At 38.9% G+C, this 18607-nt stretch overlaps 1 protein-coding gene across 4 annotated transcripts in view; it reads left to right on the top strand.

The window, feature by feature from the left end:
- The window catches only part of pafah1b1a (platelet-activating factor acetylhydrolase 1b, regulatory subunit 1a), a 36338-nt gene that overhangs the window by 8140 nt on the left and 9591 nt on the right, over nucleotides 1–18607 (top strand). For 3 of the 4 annotated variants that reach the window (XM_015367675.2, XM_015367678.2, XM_015367679.2), the window contains exons 2-6: nucleotides 1781–2018; nucleotides 12396–12480; nucleotides 14931–15005; nucleotides 15531–15737; nucleotides 17479–17647. In XM_015367675.2, coding sequence (XP_015223161.1) covers nucleotides 1987–2018; nucleotides 12396–12480; nucleotides 14931–15005; nucleotides 15531–15737; nucleotides 17479–17647 — 568 coding nt within the window. In that variant the 5' untranslated portion in view covers nucleotides 1781–1986. Of the gene's footprint in view, nucleotides 1–1604; nucleotides 1689–1780; nucleotides 2019–12395; nucleotides 12481–14930; nucleotides 15006–15530; nucleotides 15738–17478; nucleotides 17648–18607 lie in introns of all 4 variants that reach the window. The other variant, XM_015367676.2, reaches the window with a different exon arrangement.

Genomic DNA, 18607 nt, shown 5'->3' with positions numbered 1-18607 from the left:
AATATTTTTGTTGCTTTCTAAGGTTTAAACAAATTCATATTTGCAGGAGGTACTGGTAGTGGCTGTGAATGTTTACATGCTCTCTGGGCTACCCTGACCATAAAATTGTGGTGAACAGTTATGCCACAAGCATGCCAAAAGGTTGTGCATGAAATGGTGCTTGGAATGTCATGACATTCTTTTCAAGTCTTGGGGAACTGAGTGTCAGAGCTGCTTACTTAACATTCCTTACTACATTGCTAAACTGTCATCTGCTCTCATGGCTGTCATGGATTTGTTGTGTTTTCTGTAGTGGGCTGGATTTCCTGATCCAGCTCATGATGAGCTAAGAAGCTTAAAGCAGTTGTCACCCTTGATGTCTTTAAAGTGCTGTGAACTGAGATGCTTTGAATAAGGATCCGTTCTTATAGTCTCTATTCACATTGTAAACGTTCTGTGAATGCAGAAATTTTATGTTTTGAGATTGTTGAATCAAAGAGGTGAATGATATACTATCATTTTTATCACTACCCCTATTTTCAAGAATGATATTAAAGGTTGCAAATTAAAGAAGATCATTTGACTCTGTTGACCTCAGGATCTCATCCAGCCCGTCTTGAAATATTCAGGGTATTGACTGCAACAGATTCGTTTGTTTCAATATTTGTAGTTTGTTCCATATTCATTAGGATGTCCTACTATGTAGAAATGCACTATGCACCTATGTTAATATACATAAGTTGTTGTTTGAGTGTCAAAACAAGTTCATATTCGTTTTTTTTATATCTTACTGTGTCAGATGAATGATTTGAGAACAAATTCTTATTGACATTAATGACATGGAAGATGCATTTATAAGGCATACAGGAAGTCTTTTACTGGGGGCAATCTTAAGTTGCTCAAAGGTGAAACAGTATCCCACCTGGACTTTGATCCTGCTGCCATCAGGTTTGGGGTCAAGAACACTGACCATTATTCCATGCCATTGCTTTTCTTCATCACAGTAAAGAACCTGTCAAGTGCTGTATAACTTCTAATCTCGTTTATTCTTAATGTTGTAAAACATTTGACACAAGGTAGTGTTGTTTCTTTTTCTGAGAGCTGCATTTCAATCTGATACAAACCATTTTGGCTTTAAATTTCTACTTTATAGTTTTCTGTGGCAAGGAGCAGTGCTTTAACTAGTGTTTGTCAGTTTCTGGTCAAAGTTGCAGAGAACTATGTGGTGAAAATGGATAACCGGGCATTTGATGGTGGAACTGTTTAACTGAATCATCACTTCACTCAAAGATTTGAAAACTGAGTCAAGAGACCTTATTAAATCCGAAATAACGTCTCTGAATGCTTTTGCTTCAAACTGGATGAGCCAATACCCATATTTTTGCACATGATCACTTTGAATTTTCACAAATGTTCACAGACCAGTATTCTGTGTTTTCTCTAACTATGGATTGCACTTAATGCAGAGTAACAGAACTAGAAAACAGAGTAAAATGCAAGTAAATGCTGTTTGAACAAAATCCCCCCCTTTATCATTTTCCCCCCTCTTCTGTTCCTTTGCTGTTGCTGTAGTAGTTGACTCTCCTGATTGTTTGCTTACTGAGGCTTATTTGTCTTTCCATAAGCCAAGGGCACCTCCCAGCTGAGGAATGACTACCCTGTAACAAAGCTGCAGCACAGAGGGGACCATTTTACTGGGGTGATGCAGGGTCAGTTGGTTCTATATTGGGGTGTGAGGGGCAGGAGATAAAAACTGGTAGACTTTTATTTATTTCTTCATCTTTTTCCCCCCCTCTCCCAGATGAAATGAACGCCATTTGTTGAATGTCTGCAGACTGCCTACGGATCCTGCACGTGGAGATTGGATTTTGGAGAAGAGTTTCGTGTTTTTCTCAAGCCCCCAAGCGGCGGACCTCCTTGCAAGCCGGAGCCTGAGCTGGATTTCTGATCCCCCTGTGAGGGAGACAGCCGCTGCTGCAGAAGCCTTCTCCTGCCCTTGCAGCCACCATGGTGCTGTCACAAAGACAACGAGATGAGCTGTAAGTCCCTCCTGACACTCTCTTCAGGTGTATGTCGTACCTGGTAGAAATCATGGCTCAGTCTGTTCAAGGAGAAAACAGGTCTGCTTGGGTTTCCCATGTCTCAGATGTCTAAAGGCATCTTTAAAACACAATGCCCTCCTTTCAGTTTATACCCAACCACAGGTATCCACATATACCCTTTGTATATGGACTAAGTTTATTTCAATATATTTAAAAATAAATTATTTAATTTCAATTGCATATTTGAGTATTCGAGCACCACACAAGTCCCTTTCAACATCAAGCCTGTTGCAGTGCTTATTTGTGATCATCAGAAGTGCAGAAAATCCATGTTTGCTGGCCAAATTAAACGCAGTCTTCGTTAACGGTTTATACGATTATAAGTTTCTGCTTAGAAATTGTTGTAGTTGTTGTAAAAAAATGTTGACTTATAGTGTTTATAGTAAAAAAATGTTCTAAAGAGTGTGTCGGATATCTTGACTTGAGAGAGACTGTATGCTAGACTTAAGGTTTAGGTTTTACAGAGATTTTAGAATTTTGGTTTGTACAGTGAGATATTGTACAATATATCTTCCATTCTTCACATACCAGCTTGTTGAAAGACATTGTTTCAGGTCAGACATTGTATGATTGCCATGTTATTTAATACTCCTCATACCTGTGTGGAAGATCATTTAATCCCCTTTCCTTTGAATCAGTCAGTGTAGCCCCAGGGTTTTGCCCTCTATTTTTGATGTCGGCCTGCCATACAAAGGCTGGATTTCCCTCACTGCTCTATCCGGTTCTCATTAAACAGAAATCCATTTCATTCTATTACCAGACAGTTGTCTGGGACTAGATTTATTATGCATGCAGTATCTGTCACATATGTGGTGTTTAAAATGAACTGTAGAATAAGCTGCACTAGCAATTTGACGTTATTTTATCATATCAAGTCCACTAATATCTGCTCCCTGAAGGCTAAGGCTTGCAAAGATGAAAAAACGCCGTCTTTGAGGGAACGTTAATCAGTTGTACAACACCTGAAGGGAGATTTATACCCACCCACAATGGCAACCAGACAGTATTCTTTTCAGTATCTTCACGTTAAAACATTCCATTCCACACTGTTCACAGATATGAAATGGTTGGTATAATTATTTAAATATTACATCTGCATTTATTATTTATTTTGAGGTAGGTAGATAATGCCACAGTAAGTGCTGTCTTAAAATGAACAAGGCCAGTTAGGAACCAATTACAGTTGCCATTTGTTGAGCTAATGTTTAATGAGAAAGTCTTTGTATCATAAGTGATAGCAACACTCTCTGGGAATAGATTATAAAATGAAGAGCTTTTCAAGCTATTGTCCCAAAAGTTTCAAGAACTTAGTTTAATTCAATCCTTAAACAAGTTCTTTGTTGTTCATGTGTCTAATTGGGGTTTAATAAAAAACAGACTGATCTTTATCCTCTGTAAATCATAGTGAAGTATGGGTATACACAGTTTAAACCCATGCTTTGTGGCTAGCTTAGGTATGCATTATCTAGTAAGTACACAAGATAAATATTTTGTTCCAGGGCCTTAGGGTGTTCCTCAGAAAAGCACAAAGCTGCTTGTCACATGGAGAAAAGTGTCATAATCATCTGGCCAGCCCGCTGGAATTGTGTTTATGAGTAAACCTCATCACTGCTGTACAGGACACTTGTTTCTTTTCCTTTCCATAACCACTGCAGTTTGCGAAAATCCTCACTTTCAGAAAACTTGCATTGATTTTTGTTGGAAGCATATTTGTGTTCTTTGGGTTGTGCAAAAATCAATTGAGTAACAACTCACAAGAGCTTGGGAAAGTCCCACAGGGCTTAACCTCTCGGGCATCGATCATTTTCATATCACTGCATGCACAGCAATAAAACATTGCTGACATAACCTTGTTGTACGTCTTAGACATTAAGTGAAACGGATCATTCTCAAATATTCAGGAACATGTCCAAATAGTAACCAAAAATTCAAGAAAACTTGTATATTTGTCTTAGGGTTGTAAAAAGGCTGCATCTTCTTAAATCTGTGGAGATTTTGTTTGCTTTGTACAAAGTAATTAACCCCTAATGTGTCTAGATGGATGAGGATCAGGGACTTAAATAGGCTTGTCAGATTCATGGGATGATGTTTAAAGGAAGCTTTAAATTGTAATGTTTTTTTCAAGACCTGTAATCCTGTAAATCACAAGTTGAGACATAGCAAGTGGGGGATTTGTTTAATTAACAGATTTAATCATGTAATTTAAAAATATAGATCTCATACTGTGAATTACTTCAATTTGCATTAATATATTGGAATATAGCCCTAGAGAGATTCTGCAGTGGTGTTGATTTTAACTTTGTAGTAACTATATTTAGGCACTCTAGTGTGTCATAGAAGAAATTGGATAGTATGCTTTTGTGATATAAGTTGTCAGTTTTTTCTTTTGAATTTTCTTTAATTTGGTAAATGCATGCCCTTTAAAAGTTGTAAAAAAAAGCCATAAGTATGCTGGTTCTTGGTTGTAAAGCCTATCAGGGTTTTGCCAAAATAGAGGCTGGCTGGTGAGAATGATCACGTCTGATCTACAGCATCTGTTCCATTAGGATTTTGCTGCTAGTTACAAATCAGAGCTAAAACTGTTTGACGTTAAACCACCAAAACATTGCTGAGGCCTGCGTTCTACGGGCTTTTCGCAGTAAAGCTTTAACTTCTGGCAAGTCAGAGAATCCTAGTGGGAGACTGAGTAGCCATCTTGAATCATAACTGTTAAAACAATGGCTGGAGGAGTTGTGGATATTTTGAGCGAGGAGATGGTGACAGTGACCAGCTGACCCCTCGGCTAAGCATTCTTTTTATTCCTTGCATGCGTCTTCTGTCCTGTAGCTGTGCACCCGTGGCCTGAAGCGTCTCTTCTGAGTTCTCATCAGGTTTCAGTAACATCAAGGTCTTGGGTATTCTTTTCTAGTGCACAGATTGTGGGGCCAGTTTTTTTGTAACCCTAAACTTCAGGGGTATTCCAGTCACCAAACCTGAGTTACATTAATTCCAGAAAATCTCAAGGAAAATAAGTAAATCCCAAACTGATTTAGCTCCGTAATTAATAGCCATTTTATTTAACGATTAGGAAAACGCAAGGTATGGGTTGCTAGGCTTTGTGTAAATTTAGAGTTTAAAGATTTTCCCTAACTAAAATCTAATGGAAGTTACTTTGCAAATATTCTAGATATTGAAAAGTTAAACACATAATATTATGAACTTATTGGATATTTTTCTGAGATGCATTCCTAAAAAACTGGGCATTTCCTTCTGTTCTCCTTGGAATATGTAAAACATCATGTTTCTGAATCAGATTTTGATTTGATGAGCTCCACCCTTTAATAGTAATATCCTGCTAAAGGTGAGTTGCAGAAAATTATCCTTTTTATCTGGCAATATTTTAAACAAGTTATAGTGAAAATTGATTAGGATTACAACAGATGTGATGCAAGTTGTATATGGTGGTTGCTGACAAAATAGCTTTGTTTTAAATCAACAACATAGCTCAGTACTGCAGACAACTTTCTTCACTATTGCTTAATTATATTTGATTAGATGAGGATCTTCTTTTTACCCATACAAACCCAAGAAATGTTTCTCTGTTTTTTTTTATTGTGATGTGGATACATTTGGTTTTGACCTTTAAAGAGAATATTTATTTATAGATGAGCACAAAATGATAGTGGAAGAAACATTTTCCTGGTATTTTGAAAACTGAGAATGCTGAAACCACAAATAGATCACTTTCCAGATCCCCAAAGGCAAGTGACATTGTGTACTAAAATTAGGTTGTACTTAACAGTAGTTGTGCTCACCAGAAAATATTCCTATTTAATATAAATCCTGATTTTTGGAAGCTCTCTAACGTTACTGTTTGCTCTGGACATTATGGACTATCAGGAATACAGACATTTAAAATACTATAATAACATGAGTTTATAGTTTTCTGTTAGCACATTATTGTGTTGTATCCCCGGCATGAAGAGCAGTTCCCTGCTGAATTTATAGTACTAGTTTGTGAATGAAGCTGTCTGTAGGTGGAACAGGATGTAAAGCTGTTTTTAAAAAGCAGCCCAAGAAAAGAGGGAAGCAAACCCAGAACGGAAAAGGAAGTCTTCATTGATAGTGGCTGAAGTGACTCTGCTTTTGATTGCAATTTTAAAAGCAGGAATCGTAAAAGTAAAATGAGCTTTCTGTGTTTTACCTGTGTTTTCTTTTTTTTTAGCTGTGTGTTTCATAGTTTTTCCACTGGTAATGGATTGTCTCCTATTACAATGCTTTAATCAAATTGAAATCCTTTGTGGAAAGTCTGGAATATGCTGCCTGTTGAGTTGAGACGTGGTGAATGGATCCGCTGCAGGTGGTTGAGTGCTATGGATTTAATTCAGTATGGCATCTGAGGTGACTGAGATCCTACTGTTCTCCTAAGTTGTACCAGTCTTCTTTTTTTGTCTGGTTAGTATTTCCATGCAGGTATGCTTTGAGATCTATCCTTCACCCATTTTAACAGTCATAGTTATACTATGTTGGTTTGCATTTTCAGATTTTATTAATTTTGACCTGCTCCTCAGTTTGGTTAATTTAAAAGAGGGATGGATAGCCTATGAACTGTATAAAAGCTCAGTTTCATCACAAAACTATGTATTGTTAAGAGGCTTTAAGCTTGTTTACCAAAAGCGTTTTTTACAACTGTTTTTATTATGCCTTGTTAACTGTTATTTATAAATGTATAGGGCTCCAAGGCTAAACAGTGGAGAGATTGTATTTTAAATGGAACAGTGCTTTTCTTTGAGCAGGGTTTCACTATTTGCAGTGGTGATAGCATTGTGCTGTGTGGTGCTGTAGCACACAGAGGGAAGGCCAGTTAAGTGTAGTAGAAGCCCATTGCTTACAAGGCCTGGAACAAGGGGCAACACATCGTATAATTACTTTAGTTATTGGAAAATATTTATGCATTTACTGTACTGCACTTCTTTCTTGAATGCCATTCTAGATGGTTTCCGTATTATCCTAAAATGATTGATTTGACCAATTTACATACCACAATAAACAAACCTAATTGTCTTTTATCTTCAGTATCCCGCAAATACATTGTTACAGATACAGTAGTAGAAAATTAGGCTTAAGACAGGCTTGTAGAAAAGCTGCAGTTTTAGATAGAAGTAGACTTTTGTTGCACAAAATCTATTTGCTCTATTTAGCTCATTACGGAATATGAAGGAAGTAGTCTTTAACATCCTTTTGTTGTACTGTGGCAATCGCTTTACTTCCACAAGACATCTTACAAGAGTAGCTGGCTCATGTCTTATTCAAACAGCTCTACACAAAAGAAAACCCAGCCGGTAAGTCTTGTGTTTTCTTGTCTGGGCTGCTTAAGAGGTGTGGCTTCCACAGAGCACACAAAAGCTCTTTAAGGTCACTTAAGTATCTCTGCATTGACAGCTGGTACAACAAATGCCACACGCTGTGCAAGCGTACATGTCCAACTTGCGCTCTGCAGATACTGTACATTACAGAACTACAGAGCACACCATCCTTGCAAGGATTGTACTCGCAAGGATTGTATAAATGGTTAATGCAGACACATTAAAAATCAGCTGCCTGCCTTTACAAATTAAAATGTCTTCTGCTAATTTTTGCTCCCTAGAGAGTTCCCTTTGAGGTCTTTATTCCTGCTGAGAAAGTTGGGACTTTCTGCTGTTAGAAATAAATCCCTCAGAATTTTACATTCTAATCGTATCCAAGGAAGTCAATTTTATTTTTCCATTTACTCCTTCTGTCGTTAGTGGGGAGCTATAATCTGCTTCTGAAGACACATCCCAGGTTTTGACATTAAGTATAAATTTTAGTCAGTATGTTAGTGTTTGATAGGACTCTGAAATCTGTTGTGTGGAAGATTGGAATGAAGGGCATTTAGCCCACTTAGAGGAGTCAGTTTAATCACAGCAGGCAATTGTGACAGCAGAAGGCACACATTTTGCAGCTTATACTTTGACAAACTGCAAAAGTAGAGCAGCGACACGGCTTATTACAGACAACCGAACACAAGTATAAGTCCATTTTTAAGGCAAGTGAAAGCCGACTGCGTCGTTGCCCTTTCTTTGCTTCAGCTTGCAGGCTTTTCCCTTTGGAGCAGGCATGGCAGTGTCTGTGGACATGTGGAAGCCAGCATCAGACACCTCACCTTTCTCACGGCGGTGCCGTGGATCAGTTTGCTACCCGTGTCGACAGTGGGAGCTTGTGATCGCCTGTGATTCTTTACCTCCTTGTTAGATGCCTCTGGAAGTCATTAATATGAGTTCTATTCTGCGTCTCTGGTGTTCTTTGTTTTTCTTGTCATAGTAGAGCCTCCTGTGTGGCCGACAGACAATGCGTGTGCCTCACTGAGAACTGCCAGCCGGTGCCTCGCCACCGCCTTCTCTGATGAGCGCCGTTTCACTCGTCTTATCAAAATGAAAAGAAATTTGATTACATTTTGAGATTCGATTACAGGTTGACATTTTGAAGGAGCATTTATTTGATTTCCTTTTTATTTTTGAATAATATATATGAATATTTTCTTTCAGTTGTGTACAACACATCTGGGGTCAGCTACACATGATTTGCATGATTTAATCATATTCAGCATTGCCTAAACACTTTTGCCTCACCATTATGCTGGTAAATAAATCGCTAGTCTTGTTTTAGGATCATTTGTCAGCGAAACAATTTATCATTTGTGAAGCCACATAAAACACGTTAGCACATTATTTTGTGATGTCATAATCTATTTTTAGTGCTGCAGCCAGCTCATAAAATATTTATTCCACTGCAAAGAGACCAGAAGCAGATCCCTCACTATTGTATATAGGAGTAAGAAACTCCTAAATATAGAAAACAAATCCCATCCAGTAGGCATTTGATGAGGAGGTTTACATATTGTAGAGCATCTACAATAATCATGGGTTATTTTTTTGCTTTGGCTTAAGCAATGAATTGCATCACAGAGGGCCCAAATAAAGCAGGTCTGCTTCTCGGTAAAGCCCAGTGTGTCGATGGAGAGCAGCAGGCAGCAGCGAGGCTGGGGTGAGCAGCGCGCTCCTTGGGGAGAGGTGAGGTAATGCTGCTTTCCTGCAGTTTTCTCTAGGCTGGTGACGCCGCCCAGATAGGAATTTATTGTTCACAGTGCAGTGCCTGGGCTGGCGGCTGCACTGCTAAGCATGGCACTTTGCTGCATTGCTCTGATTATCGTTGATTCACATAGATGCAGTGTTGGATAGAACAATTGTGATAGTGTTGCTGCATATTTTGGAAAGTTATGAATAATTGGTAGTACATGTGTGAGGTGAGGGATATTTTCGCAAGAGCACTGTTGATAGTAGTGTTGTTGTTTAAGAGAACCCTCTTCTGTTATTTCAATTGGCATTTTTTTTTGTTTTGACTAATGGTTGTTTTGATCATTTAAAAACTGACTACATTATCAAACAGGAAAAACGAGCAGTCTTTTTAAATGTTATTGGTTCTTTATTAATTTTTGGTAGGATAACTTTTGACCATTATGTGTTTTTTAGGTGTGTTTTTCAGTTGTCATTAAAAGCTTATGAATGTGCATTAGCCTCACAATTTATAATTGGATAATTATTACCTTACTAACCTGACAATTGTATAAAACCAGTTTAGTGATTTATATGGTACTGGATTTGCTTATGAGCATTGTGCATTACTCTGCTAGGTTGACATTCTGCTTCATTAATTAAGCCTATTACCTTATGGAGTTGTCTCGGGTCTTGGTGGTTAAAATGGAAAAGGTTGAAGGGGCTTTCTATTAAAAAGCTTGTTAGTATGTCAAGATAAAAGAAAAAATGCATAAGGGGAGTAAGAGAGTTTGTGTACATTATCCAAGCCTCAGTTTGTGTTTGTCAATACCTCTTTCTCGCACAGGAATGAATTCATGTGTGTTGATTGTTTTGGACTTGGTGTCTGGAGGCGGAGGGGTTCTGAAGAGCTGCCTCAGCACAGGGCCGATGATAGAAGGAGTTTTTCCTTCGTCTTGATTGCAGCTGGGTCCTTGGCACATCTGCCCACTCATGTTCTTTCGAGTGGTTTGTCGCTTCTCTAGGTGTGGGTTGGTGTCCATGGAAACCAGAGTACTTATATTCACTAGAAATTAATCTAGTATGTTCTTTTCAACCAACATCATGATTATTCCTTTAAACTTGCAGTGACAAGGTGTAATTGCACTGGCTCGGCTTCATCCATTAAAATGCAAAAGGGATATGTATACTGTTGCTCGGGTTCTACATTGTGCTTGTGTATTTGTACCCTGAGAGAGGCTGGCATCATGTCCAGGGTGTGGTTTCAACTTGCATCCAGTGCTTCTAGGATGGGTTCTGGGCTACTGCATTGAAACTGGAATTGATATGCGATTCCTTTAAAATCACAAAACATTGGAGTGTGACAAGCTATGCAGAAGCAGAGACAACTTAACTGACAAAGCAGTTTAACGGTCGGTCGATGAGGAGTTTGTATCCAAGGTACCTGATAAAAATTAACACAGCAGACGTCTATGGGGGTCTTGAAGAGAAAGTGGGCTGAGTTCCAGTTCCTATACTCTGAGGCCACATGGAGCTTTCATATTTTGTGATTGTAAGATAAATGCTTTTCTCAGAAGATTCTTCTGATGGAGTGAAGTGTAGAAATGTAAGTTAATTATTGCAGAAATTTGGCTATTTCACTTTTTGTTCTGGCTGTTGACATTTAAACAAAGTAAATGCTAGGACTCTTAGCAATTTCTGTTATCTCGATTCTCAATTCTGGGTTTATTTTTTATTGTAGTCCTAATGAATACCGTCTTTCATTAATTCTGACCAGTGATCATTTTTTCTTTTTTTGGCAACAGACTTGTAGTTCAATAAATGTGGATCATGTGCTCCTTTATGGAAGGCTGTGCAAGTGGGGCTGAAACCAATCTCTCTCTCCCCAGGCACTACCTTAAATCTCTATGCCAAGTCTGCAATACACAGGTTCTATTGCAAGTCTGTGTAGTTATTTTCTTTAAAGTCGGGCTGGTAGTTTTTTTTTTATTTTCCTTATTTGTTCAGGTCCACAAAGAAGCATTTTGTTTGAATATTTATCCCTGGATAAAAATCAATAGAAGAATCCTCACAGTCTGCTGTCTGGGTTGAGACAGCATGACCCCCCTCCAGCTTATAGCAGTGTGCTCTCTGGAACGGCAGCCAGTCACATGAGCAGTAACCTCCAGCTAACCTTCAGCTTTAATCTGGGTAGTTCAGTTCTTTTGTCAGTGGACAAGAGTGATGCTGATCAGGGTTTAGCTGGCATGTCAGAGCTCTTGGTATTTCCAGACTTGACTTGCCTGTAGTCTCCTATCATTCTGACAGTCTGTCACTGCACTATTCTCTTGTAACATTTGAGGGAATGCTTATATTAGTCAGTCGGGTGTCAAAAATCAGTGCCAAAAAAAAATATTCAGACAATGAATGTCCGGGTGGATCCCCTCAATAGCAGCTACAGTATATAGATAAGGTTTCCTGTTCCTTCATAAGCAGGAATCGGGTTAGACACTTAAAATGTTCAATTGTGTTTCTGCTGATTGTTAGTTAAATGTTTGTCTCTAATTTGAGCTTGAGGGCGCAGCTTCCTGATTCGTCGCTCAAGGAAGATGTATCACTGACATCCTTGCGTTAGTGTTTTATCCTAATAGGAGCTCGTTGCTGTCGGGGGAGTTCAACAAGAGCACATTGAATGGGAAGGTTAAACAGCTGTGGAGATGCTAACGGGTAACCACACGCTGGACCGCTTCTCTGACAGGTTGATTGACTCCCAGCTTAAAAAGAAATGTGTCTGTGAACCTGACTCGTGTTGGAAGCATGCTTCCTTTGAAAAAACGCTTAATGCTGGGGCCTTTGGCATCTCTTTATCTTCCGTTGTCTGTGATTTTAAAGGGAATCGTCTTCAGGAGTGTCATGCTTTTTTTTTTGACTGTTCAGGGAAGGTTCTGTTATCTTCTTTGACCGGTTATTGTGCTGTCTTTCAATGGAAGTGGCATCAATTCTTCCACTGTCAATCACCCTAAAGCACCTTGTGCTGCTATGGCATAGAGTAAAAGCTATTTTGACCATGTGTAATGGAATACTCACTGATTAGATTATAACTTAGAAAACTGTTAACCATGTACTTCTTATTTCAAGCCAGATGTTCTGTAGTTTGTATATTATCCTTGTGGTTGCAGTCTAGGGTGTATGATTAATCCCTTCCACTTAAACCAAATACAGTTACAAAGATAACCAAGTAGGGTAATCAAGATTATTCACTAGCTTTTCTTTCATTTTTCAGAAATCGAGCGATAGCTGATTACCTTCGTTCCAATGGATATGAAGAAGCATATTCAGTTTTCAAGAAGGAAGCAGAATTAGACATGGTAAGATTTGCCTGATTAATCTATACTCATTATGCTTTTTATGACTTCATTTACATTTTGTGATTGAATGGACTTCCTCACCCCGTATATATGAATGTGCATTCTTAATATAGACAGTATAAGCTGTTGGAAGTGACCCCCAAGAACATTTTGCTGATCATTTTTAACATTTAACACTAGCAGCTGTTATTATTTATTGCATCACCTATTTGGATTTCACCAGTTTGTGTTGTGTTTCTGGGAGCCTTTCAGATACTGAATTCCTTGCAGTGGAAACACAATGAATAATAAATGAAACTTGTAGAAGGAGGTGCAGACTGCTCTGCCAAGAATGTGCTTGTTGTTGTATTGCTGAGCAATACAGAAGGTTTGTACAGTATGTTAAGATATTTTTGCAAGAGTCTAAAACTGAAGGCAGCTTTCTTATGACTCAAAAACGTACCTTTCTGTGCTTAAGAACAGTTCAATGAAAGTGATGGAACAAGTAGAACTTAGTTCCCCACTAAATAGTAAAGGGAAAGAAGCAAAGCTCCCCAGTTGAAACGTTTTTCGCTTTTCATTTTGGAATTAACTTCTACTTGTTCCTTTGCAGCTCACATGCTGACATAGGTCCCCACTTGAACCTCACTGTAGATTAGGCTTTTATTTTAAGATTATGCAGTCGTCAAAGAGTGTTTCATACTTCTGTGATCATTCTTTGTTGGCTGGACAGCTTATCTTCTGGGCTGTTACTAATGCTCTGAAGATGCTGAGAATAATACAGCTTTGTATTCACCTTGGTGACAACAGTCATTATCAGTTCTCTGCCTTGCCTTTACGGGCTTTCACATAAAAGTGATTAGAACCTGGTAGAAGTGTATTTAGCTACTGGCCATATCAGACAGCGGTGCATTGTTTCCGCAGATCACATCAATATGCTTTGGTACTGTCTGTTGAAAGGTGTTGTCTACTACTTAAAGATGGTCGCTTTGTTCTGTGTGTAGGGTGATGCGAAGTTTTTAAAAGACATTTCTGTCGATGGAGATGTCGATCAGGGAAGCAGAAGAGTTTCTTTGGTTTTGAAATTGTCATATGCTATTTCTCACATTTCGGGGACTTGTGAATAAACATTTATAAAAATCATTCTGTAGAATCATACTAGTCAGTCACATTGAGATGGATGCAAGTGTCTTAAAATAGCTCTGATTTTTAATGGTCTAAATTGAGATTTAAAACCTCAAATGTTATCACCAGTTTTAAGTGTTCTGTAGCTGTGCCTCTAAACCCCCTTGAGACATTCCATATTGAAGAAGAAAAGTCTTTTTGTTGTGCCACATGATGCGTTACATAAATATTCACACATCTCTTCAATCAGAAGCTTCTCGAGAGTGTTCCTTCATATTAACCATGTCCGAACATACTGGCAAACAGGGTTTGACACATACAGCAAGATAAAGCTGCTTATGTGAGGCAGGACCTCATCCTTTGGTCCTTATATTTTCCTCAATGCCCTTTACTCTGAGAAAATACTAAGAATGCCTGTATAGATTTTTAATGTGAGTGTGTTAAAAAGAACCCCAGGTCAGGTTGTGAAGGCAGCATTGTTTGAAAGCTGATTACCACATTAAAGAGGTGAAAGCAGGTGTTGAACACAGCTGTAGGTGCCTAGCAGGCGTACCTCAAACTGTTCTGGCGCTGGGATGTGCTGTACCCCACTGCCAGGCGGATTGCTATTCCATATGCCTTTCTTCCCTTCTTTGTAGCCAGCTCCCTCCTGTGTGACCTGGCCTGGAGTCACAGTCTAGGCTTCACTGTTAAAAGTGCAGTGTTCTTTTTCACTTGAGATTCCTTGGTTTGGTCTTTTCCTTGGAGGCAGGTGCTTTATATTCTGTCTTTGTAGGGTAAAGAATGAACATGTGTTTTATAGTAAAAGTCTTTTAAAAAAAAAACCAGTGTTGTCCAGAATTGGAAAATGAGGCTGTTTCTTTATTCCTGTTAGACAATTGTAGATGAGTGATCTGGAACCTCTCATCCTCTCATTCTAACAAACTGAAATGCTAGCTTTCTATGGTTTGCAAATCCTTAGATTAAGTATAATGTTTTTTGTTTTACTAGGGATAAGACCCTTCCCTTGAAATGCCAGAAAGCCTTAACATGAGCTCTCAAATCGTTTTTTTTTTGGACAAATAAGTTTCACTTATTAAAAGACCCTCAGGCCCCCTGAAGTCAGTTTTTTACAATATGTGCTTTTCTGTAACAGTTTAGCCCATGGTAAAGGATTAGCAGAATTTCAGTTGCCTCCTGGCTGTCTTTGTGTTACCATTTTTCTTGCTGGAGGGAATTTTATTTGTTCTTTATACATCCTGTTTCGGGGAACCAGTGCACTGCAATATTTGCTGCTGCTAGTGGTGCTTATTAACTGCAGCACATTATAAGTTCAAATCACTTCCTTTAACTTTTTTTTTCCCCAGAATGAAGAATTAGATAAGAAGTATGCTGGCCTTTTGGAAAAGAAATGGACTTCTGTCATCAGATTACAAAAAAAGGTTGGTATTTTTTTTTGCTGTATAGGGAGCTTGGGGGAGCTGATCATCTTCAATGCAGGTGGTTTCGGTTTCTTCTTCAGATCCTTTACTGTCAAGAAAGTTGTCAAAACACCTTGTGTTCAACATCATTAAACAGTCTTATCTTTCTGTAACAATGCAGTCATGAATTTTGACAAATTCTTTAGTGGTTGTGTGGATGTATGCTGAACATACTTCTGCGATGAGGTCAAACAAAGGGCTTTGTAAAATGTCACTTTCCTGGTTATGAAGCTATTTTAGTACATATTTTGTAACCATGGAGGAACTGATTTCAGGCATGGAGAGTTTTGTTACTCGTATGCAAATATCTTAATATATTGTGTGTACAACAGCAGCTGGGTGAACTATTAACCAAGATGTCATTTTTTGTCAAGATAATGTTGTGAAGGCTTCAAATATTTTTAAATTACTGTAGTTGCACTGTTTTCGATCATTTCAGCATGTGTATTTAACAAAGTGAGACGATGTATCAATTTTGTTTCACAGGTGATGGAATTAGAATCAAAGCTAAATGAAGCAAAAGAAGAAATTACTTTAGGAGGGCCCCTGGGACAGAAGCGAGACCCCAAAGAATGGATCCCACGCCCCCCAGAGAAATACGCCCTAAGTGGCCATAGGAGTCCTGTCACCCGGGTCATCTTTCATCCCGTGTTCAGTGTTATGGTCTCTGCCTCGGAGGATGCTACAATAAAGGTCTGTGTGTGTAAGATCAGTCCATTCTGGATTTTAAATATGTTTCACATGGCAGATAATGAAGCACAATGCCCTAAATGTGCTTTAGTGCCAAACTGTGCTCCACACTGTTACTGTAATAGGTTTACAAGATGGGGCAGAGTGCATGAAGTGAGAGAAACATGGTGTTTGAGATCTGTTCTGCTAGCATTTCCAATAGCTGAAATATTAATGGTATGGTGCATTTTTTAAAGATTACTAGGCTTTTTTTCCAATTTCTGGTATTTTTTGTTTTCTATTTGTAATGTCTCATTTTGATGTGATTGTACTAAACCTTTCCTCTTGCTTTGCTGATGTTCTTGTTCAAGCTCTGAATTCTGCTGTGTCACCGATATTCATTGGAGCAGGGCAGTTCAGTAACCATAGGCAATAATTTCCAGGGTTGTACACTTAGAAAGAGGAGGCCTCTAAACCCTGTTCTGTTTGTGGCATTCTCTGGGTTTAACACTGTGAGACCACTTGCAGTTTTCAAGGAGCATTTGCTTGTTGTATACGAGTGCTATTCCCTTCAGAAAAACCCCCGTTAAGGAGCCCTGTTTCAGGCACCAGTGACCGCTAGTGATTTTGTTTTGGTTATTCATCCTGCTGCAGTGTCCCAGTTCTGAATAAATATTTGGGTGAATGATTTATTCATAGAATCAGAAATGTACGTACACTTCTACTTGGCTCTGGTCCCACAAGAGCCCTCTCTACTTTCTGAATCATTTGCTTCACAACTAATTCATCTTCTGCATGAGCACTGGCCACTGCAGAGCTGCTGACACTGAACAGATCAGCAGGAATTTGCCTCCCTTCTTTTTTGCCCTAATTCTTTTTTTAATTTCTGATTCGCCCAACACTTTTTATGCACTTTTACAGACATTTAGGTTGGTGTATAGGCAGTTCTTAGCCCAGAGTTACTGTAGTGCCAGCAAGGGTTCAACGTGTGAACAGGACATTCAGAACACATTTCTCCTTACAGAGCTTTTTATCCTTCTCTCCATGAAGCTAGTTAAAAATGAGCATGTGGATTGCTTGGCTGTAGTGTTCATATGACTGCTTCCCCTCCTTTCTCCAAACGTCACACTTACAGCTAGATGGGTCATTGTTCCTCAAAGCACAAATTCTCTTGGCCTGCTTCTCTGAAGGCTAAGATAATAACTCTGTGTTCTGCCTTTAAACTGCTGACATTTTCTATTGGTCTGCTTTTAAAAAGAGTAGCATCCCTGTTTTAACCTCTTCATAGTTCTAGCTTTTCATTTCCAAATAAACATCCACTTGCCTTTAAAATTTCTTACAGCAAATACTGAAATTAAAATCATTACAATTTCAAAACATTTAAAGAAGTAAAATCTGAGTTTTCCAAGAGACCATAATCTAAATCAGATTTTTTTTTAGGTTTCAAACAATTAGTGATTAAGGCTGTTTGTGTAGTCAGTTTTATGCCCTTAAAGTAAGACTCAAATTTTATGCAAGTGTGTAAGTTGCATAAAATGCTACTATGGCATGTTATTTTTGGCCATTATTATGGTTTCCTATGGCAAAAACATGGACGCTCAAGATTGCCAGTCCAAGCCTGCCTTTTGCGGCCTGCTTCTCTTTGCCTGATTGATGATGCGTAGAGGTGGCAGACTGGCCTGCTGAGTGCAAATGAAAATGGGGGGGGGGGGGCGGTTCAGGTGGGGCAAGCTGAGACTAAGCATTGGGCTCTCTCGCCTGTCAGGTGTGGGATTATGAGACGGGAGACTTCGAGCGCACGCTGAAGGGCCACACGGACTCTGTACAGGACATTTCTTTTGACCAGACTGGCAAGCTGCTGGCATCCTGTTCTGCTGACATGACCATCAAGCTCTGGGATTTCCAGGGCTTTGAGTGCATCAGGACCATGCATGGTGAGGAGGAGGCTGGGGAAATGTGTGGGAACCTGTATTAACCATGAGCTTCTGTACAGGTGGGAGGGGAGCAGGTGCTGCAGATGCCTCTAATTATCGCTTCTGGAAATTGCACAGATCTTGAGAGCAGTGCATGTTAAAGAACAGTGTCTTCAACATTCCCTGCATATGAACAGGATGAATAAAACATTCTGCTTTTCCCTCCTACTCATGCAATTTAAGCATTTTCTGCGAAGACTTAATTTCTGTTTTCTAGTTGGATAATGCAGTATTGGCTGTAATATATGCATTAGGTAATTTTTTCAGTTGTAATTGAAGCTGCTGCAGTACTGCTCTGTCCTGTTGTGTATTATGCCCGCGCTAGCTCATTAAGGTGAGGTGTATTACTGTCTTGTTTCTGTCTCTGGCTCTGGCTCCATCATGTTCTTTCATAGGTAGGTGATACTTGCCTGAAATTGACCCCAGGCGTCTCTTTGTAGCAAATCAGCCCACATTTTATTCCAAAAGGCCGTGTTGTTCCCGACTGAAGCAGCTGGTCATAAATCACATTTTATTTCATTTAGATCAACCTTTTTTTTATCTTCCTGAGCAAGGTGTTTTTAAGAATGTCTTTGAATCTTAAGCCGGTTCCTACAAGTTCTTCTTTACTATACAGTATTCAATGTTAACAGTATTTGTAGATCTGCCATGTATATAAACACTCACTTCAGGTGGCAGTCTTTTCCTCCAATATATTTGACATTTTATTTAAAACCTTAACATTATTTAAACCATTTATACTCTTATCTCATATATAGCTACCTTCAGTGGCTGAGTCCTATCAGAAACATCAGACAGAAAAAACAGACTTCAGGCGGTAACCCCTTTTAAATCCTAATTTCTTAATAAATTGCAACAGATATCTAGTAATGTGTGCCTTTAGGCTCTAGTGATCGGGGGACAAAACTGAAGTAAATTTGC

The sequence above is a fragment of the Lepisosteus oculatus genome, chromosome 26 (genome assembly GCF_040954835.1).
Source record: "Lepisosteus oculatus isolate fLepOcu1 chromosome 26, fLepOcu1.hap2, whole genome shotgun sequence".
Taxonomy (NCBI): domain Eukaryota; kingdom Metazoa; phylum Chordata; class Actinopteri; order Semionotiformes; family Lepisosteidae; genus Lepisosteus; species Lepisosteus oculatus.
Note: the sequence above shows the minus strand (reverse complement) of the source record. Positions and strands in the feature narration are given on the sequence as shown.